Below are 6,486 nucleotides of genomic sequence, written 5' to 3' on the forward strand. Positions count from 1 at the left end.
AGTTTCATGAAAAGGAGAAAAATATTGGGATAGTATCTGAAGGAAAATGTGAGCTCAAAGGTGATTGTTTTAAAGATATTTGTATTAAAGCAGGTCTGTATATTAATTAGAGGGATTCAACAGAAATGGAAAAAGTCTGCTGCTGAAGACAAAATTCAAGATCGAAGTCTTCGAAAAGTTGATAGTGGGTAGGATCTAATTCACAAGTAAACTGGCCATGGGGAAAAGCTATCCTCTATTATTATGTCAATCTTGGACAAAGAATAGTTTGTACAGATGGAAGCAGGTTGGTGGAGTTGGTGGTAGAAAAATGAGATTTTTTTTTTTTTACTGATTTTAGTTACTTTTTAGTGAAATATGAAAAAGGCAACAGTTTAAGTTGAGGAATATAGAGATTTTTAAGAAACCTGACAAGTGTTATGGTCTGAAAGTTTATGTCCCCACCCCCCAAATTCCTATGTTGAAATCCTAATACCGATGTGATGGTCTTAGGAAGTGGGGCCTTTGGGGAGGTGATCAGGTCATGATAGGGAAGCGCTCATGAATCGGATTAGTTCTTCTTTACAAAAAATGAGATTATATAGAGTTCTCTAGCCCCTTCCACTATATGAAGATACAACAAGAAATCTACAACTAAGAAACGGGCTCTTACACAACCATGCTGGCATTCTGATCTTGGACTTCCAGCCTCCAGAACTGTGAGAAATAAATTTCTGATGTTTATAAGCTACGTAGTCTGTGATGTTTTGTTATAGTAACCCAAACAGACTAAGACATGTGGTAAAATAATCATTTTAGGGAACAGGAAAATGAATTCACTAGGAGGGCAAGGTAGAATACTTTATCCTTGTTGAATATCTATTTTTAATTTGTGTTCATAAATTTAATTTAGTCTAGTGAGTTTTGTGGTATGGTTTCTGTCAATACTCAGCTGCTTTAGCTCAGTAATAATATAGATCAATAGTTGAGTTTAGCAAAGGTCAGTTTTGCCAGGTGTGAATGACAGAGGGAGAAAGGAGCAGGAGAATTAGGGGAATTTGCCACGGGACTGTATAGTGTGGGGCCATGGAATGTGGGTTGGATGAGGGATATGACAGCATAAAGGGGATGGTAGATTATTACAAATAGTTAAAAAATAGTAAGTTCACTGAGTTGGAGGTCTTAATAATGTCCAAGAATTTTGGAGTGGGGTCACAAGTGTAAGTAAAGTAAAAGAATAGGAAGTGAGGATAAACTGTGAGAATTGAGATTGAGGTATAAGGTCATGTCAAGGTCTAGCATATGAACACATGAGTACACACAGAGGAGTAGTAGCTTTTCTCTTGTGGTGGTAGTGAGTGGAGCAGAAGAGGGGCAGTGCTGTGTCATCACAGCAAGAACTTCAAGATTGGCCTTAATTGCTCTTACTCTTTCCCTCTAAGATCAATTCTAATTAATCATTACATGAAGAATGAGGTGTTTAACAAGCAAACCTGAACATGCCCACACCCTCAGCTTTCAACTCTCCAACGTCTCTCATTGTTCTCAGATAAAGAGCCCAGTTCTAAATAGGGCCTACAACTTCTGGTATCACCCAGTTTTCACCCACCTTGCCAGGCTCACCTCAACCAAATGCCCCTTCCTGTCTTTGCCCCAGACCCTCTGGCTTTCTTTCAGTACCTTGAATATATGCTGTGTTCTTAGTATCCTCACCTTAAGAATCAGTTCCCTTGCCTCCTTTCAGATGCTACCTCAGTCAGCATTTCCTTGTAAAAGACTTCCTGACCTTCTGAGCTATCACAATCTCAATCTCTCCACCTCTAGAATTCAGCAATGCAAATTAAATAATAAATCTCATGTTCCACATTTCAAAAAATTTTAAATGTCATAATGTCTCATTTTAGTGAGGCTATGGGAAAATATGCGTTCTTACATATCATTGATTAAAGCATACATGAGCCCCAGTAAGGGTTTGGTATCTCATTAAGTGAAAAAAAGCATATAAAACAGAAGTACACCATGAAGCAAATTTTCTGATAATATTAATACTAATAAAAGTGTAATTGTAATTCTGGGTCTCTTGCTGCAGCAATGTGAGTGGCAGCACCAGGCGCTGGGCTCGGAGCACAACTCCACGGATCGCTTTAAGAAGATGGCAGACAAGCCAGACACGGGGGAAATTGCTATCTTCCATAAGGCCAAGCTCAAGAAAACAGAGACGCAGGAGAACACCCTGCTGACCACAGAGACCATTGAGCAGGAGAAGCGGAGTGAAATTTCCTAAGAACCTAGAGGATTCCCCACCCCCGTCATCTTCGAGACACCCTAGTCATGATGTGGAGGAAGAAGAGCCACCTGCAAGATGGACACGAGCGATGAGCTGCACTGTGAACCCGGGCACTCCATGCCGACGCCACCGGCCTGCGGGTCTCTGAGGGGACCCGCCCCCCCAATCGGACTGCCAAATTCTCCGGTTTGCCCTGGGATATTATAGCAAATTATTTGTATGTTTAATGAAAATAAAACACACCTCGTGGCAAAAAAATAAAATAAAAGTGTAATTCTGGTAAAGATTACTAGAATAAATGTATACACATACATATATATACATATATGTACATATACACACACATGCATATATATATATATGAATAAGAACCACTATTTTAATGGTGTATTTTAGTGGTAGCATAATGTATACTCAGAAATGCACTTTAAATATTATGCTATATTAAAGCAATTCAGTTCATTGTTAGACTGGTTTCAAAATTCACCAAAATGCTTAGAGTAAATATTTCTGTAGATGAGTTTTGAGTAAGAAACTTCAAATTAGTTTCTGGAAAATGAATTATCTGCGTTGAGTAGAATTAGATCATAGACACTCACTAAAAGCCTAGACCTATTTTCTGGAAATTTCCGTTGACTGTAACTAATGCAGCCACTTACTCTAATGCTATGTTTAGTTGTTCTCTGCCACCATTCAGTTGTTTTTATCTGGCATATCATGTGTGCTTACCCTCTCAGAGCTGGACTATTCCAGGAAATTGCCTGTGAGACTTCTGAACATCTACTGTTCTGGGGGCAATCTGGCTTTTGTCTATATTAGGTGAATTCAGCAAAGAGATTTTGTGCCTTAAAGAAAAACTTAATGACATTTCAAATAAAATAACAAACAGGCTTTTTTTCCTAAAGTAAAAAAGTGATGGGTCAGATTAAGCCCTGATTATAGATATCAACATGAAGAAACATATAAAATTAGAAAACTAGAATTAATGCATATTTTCTTTCTTAATATTCACCCAGACAAAATAATTTATAAAGACATAATACTTTTTAAATGGGAAAAACTAAAATAAAGTGAAGAGGGAAAAATAACAGACTTGGCTTTTCTCATTGCGTTCTAGTTTGGATCCTAAGCACAAGTATTTATTTTTCTATACTTGGATGCGCAGATGAAAGAGGAGGTATCATAATGTACAAAAGAAAGAGCTTGGGCTTTATCATTAATCACCTTAGGATCAGATACTTACCAACCATATATTCTCAGGTAGATAACTTCCTTTCTCTAAGTCTTTGTTCCCCATAAATGTAAATGGAGATAAGTAAAACACCTGATGTGCTTCCCAGGGTAAAATGGGTAGTAGGTGGTACACCCTATGACTGGGGTAAAATGTGTTAATGAATGCTGGAATTCCTTATAAATTGCCATGCAAATGATTATCATGTTATCATTATGTTAGTTCTGGGATTGAATGAGATTCTCCAATTCTCCACAAATATTGATGTCACAAAAATTTATGAACAATATTAAGCTGTATCATTGCCTTATGAAAGAGGAAATGGAGAGAACATAGGACACACTTTACTACTTGATATTTCATTTGAATGGTCCCTGATGGCAATTCTGATAGTAAAGGGCTATTTCTCTACCGTGCCATGAATGAGAAAAAAAGCATGCACTGTTGAGAAATATTCCATCTGGCTCGGGCAAGACAGAAAAAGAGTGAGATTTAAAGTGTTTGCCAAAGAGAGGACATGCAAGGTCTTTAATATTAGTCTCTGGTGGGAAGTATTATGCTTTTAGTTTGCATAAAGTATCATGTTTTCATTGAAACTCTCCATGTTAAAATATGGAGAAACCTGGTAAATAACTGTAGAAATGCAATGATTCCAGAGAATGTTGGAGAAAGTATTCAAAAATACATGGATGTTGAGAATTTATATTGAATCTCATCAAAGCAGAGTCTACTAGTCATCATCTTTACCTGCAGATTTAAGCCATAAAATAGCCACGGCTATTTGACATATCCAGTGAAGGAATTTTAAAGTATTATCTATCCCTGAGATTGAAACTTAGCAAACTTAGGGATTAGCTCAAGGAATAAAATTCTTTTGATTGATCAGAAGTATTTAAATTCAATAGCCTGAGATTCCTCTCTTTACTTATTAGAATAACAGAAAATAATAATCAGAGCAAAGATAGTTAAAGACAATGGAGAAGAAAAATAATGAGCAGTGTACACCTGTCTTACAAGAAAAGGCCAAATTCAAATCATCCTCTGGATTTCTGTAGCCCTCTTTTTCTATCCTGTGCCCCATAGGTATGAAATAAACAGGGAGTTCCATTATAAGTGGGAGAGTACACTTGTAGGAACTCAGTGGGTTATAAATGAGCATATTATAGATGCAGTAAAATGCATTTTAGTCCCAAAGGATATAATTGCCTTGTACACAATAAAGTTATAATAGCATAGGAAGGAAAATTTTCAAAAATCCTTTCATTTCATGCTAACATGATGCAGATAACTATGGCAACATTTCCTGACAGCCTAAATTAAATGGTAGATTCTGAAAAAAATCCAAATTGACTTCAGAAAGGAAATGGATTAATCAATGTCTACATAAATCTGATTTAAAGAAAATGCTTTATACAATAATGGAATGTCTGTCTAAATTATAATACATTTTAATTTTGTGTTCAACCTTGGCAATGATTTATTTACTCTGAAATGTACTTATTCATGATGATGCTTAGGTAACAATCAAAAGCTTTCTATTGCTTTCCTAGTTACTAGAATGGATGCAATGATGCTATGCCTATATGACAGAAAACTCAGTATATTAAAAATAAACGCAATGTCCAAATTCACAAGTTTTGAGATAAGAATTCTAAGTAACCCAAATATCTAGCTACCAATAGAGTGCCCAATTCCCTATGTCCACAAAGAAATACACTATGGAGCCACACATTTCCACAGAGGACACTTTCACAAACACATATACTTTGTATCTCTGTATATATTATCTACTTTGGCACCAAATTGGTGTAGTTTCCTCACCCTACTGAACTGGACTCATGAGTAGGCTCACTTAGAGATGATATTCGAGACATGAGCAAGTTCCTCCAGGTTTTCTTATTTCTGATTTCCTTGGTCCTATTTGTTCTTCCAAGGTACAGGCCTGTTCTCAGTCTTCCCAACCAAAGAAAAGAGAATTTTCCTAAGCGTATTTAATTTTAATCCTTTCAGAATTCCAACCATTACTGGTGACCCCACCCTGTCACTTGATGAGTCTGTGTCTATTGCGTCTTTGTAAATTATATCAGTGTTCTTTTGGAGGGCAAGAGGAAGTGACAAGAAACATCCTTGAATTTCTCTTGACTTATATTTCACTAAAAATACTGATGATACCAATGTCATACTCTATGGACTAATATTTTAAGTGGTTTTATTTTAACTCCTTAAGTATATTAATATCTTTCAGTTAGAGACAAGATATATTTAAAAAAGTATATTGAGAAAACTGTCAATGAATATTTCCAAAGAATAGCATGAGTATTTGTTTAATGCGAGAAGGAATGAATGTATAAACTGTCTTCTGCTGGATCCAATTAAGTTCTTCAGAATCTCTCAGGCCTAAACTAGATGACTAATCAAAAGTGAAGGAAAAAGAAATTCTGAAATGTTTCCTTCGTTATTTCATACACATTTGCCAAAACTTCTTTATAGTAATTAAGGAAACAAACCTAAACAAGTATTCTTGATGATGCAACTACTTTCAGAGCTTAGTAAAAATGGCCTTGCATAGAACAACTAGTCTATTTGAGTGAAGGATTCATTTCCTTTCAATGGAGTTCACTTAACTTGCTTTAATCAATCCTATAATTTAGGGACAGTTGAAAGCAGCTATCAAAAACACTGATTTCCTTCAAGTTTTCTCAAAATTTCAAAGTCTTCATTCAAATCTTCACAGCAATACTCTATAAATAAAACATCAAAAAACTTAAATATGCATATTTCACATAACTTGGCCTGTGCTACTATCACAGCACTATGTTCAAAGGCCCATTAGATAATTATATGATTATACAAAATGACTTTTACTATTTTCTCTAATATGTGACTTACATATGTCTTATATTAGTGAGATTTAAATATAAACACCATCCTCTAAAACTTTTTCACTTATACATTTTTAAGGACTTTCTCAAGAGAATTCATAGAACAT

General features: G+C 35.6%; 1 protein-coding gene across 1 annotated transcript; it reads left to right on the plus strand.

Moving 5' to 3' along the window:
- Window positions 1-2,128: 2,128 nt before the first annotated feature.
- On the plus strand, window positions 2,129-2,522 carry LOC112825938 (thymosin beta-10-like). The gene has a single exon (XM_073891230.1). The coding sequence runs from the start codon at window positions 2,132-2,134 to the stop codon at window positions 2,261-2,263; it is 132 nt and encodes a 43-aa protein (XP_073747331.1). The 5' UTR covers window positions 2,129-2,131; the 3' UTR covers window positions 2,264-2,522.
- Window positions 2,523-6,486: the final 3,964 nt, after the last annotated feature.

This window comes from Callorhinus ursinus, unplaced genomic scaffold (assembly GCF_003265705.2).
Source record: "Callorhinus ursinus isolate GAN/ISIS: 27379988/994484 unplaced genomic scaffold, GSC_fseal_2.0 scaffold4, whole genome shotgun sequence".
NCBI classification, from domain to species: Eukaryota; Metazoa; Chordata; class Mammalia; order Carnivora; family Otariidae; genus Callorhinus; species Callorhinus ursinus.

Excerpts from the sequence above, each read along its gene's own strand:
- LOC112825938 (XM_073891230.1), top strand. The coding sequence starts at position 2,132 with ATGGCAGACAAGCCAGACACGGGGGAAATTGCTATCTTCCATAAGGCC.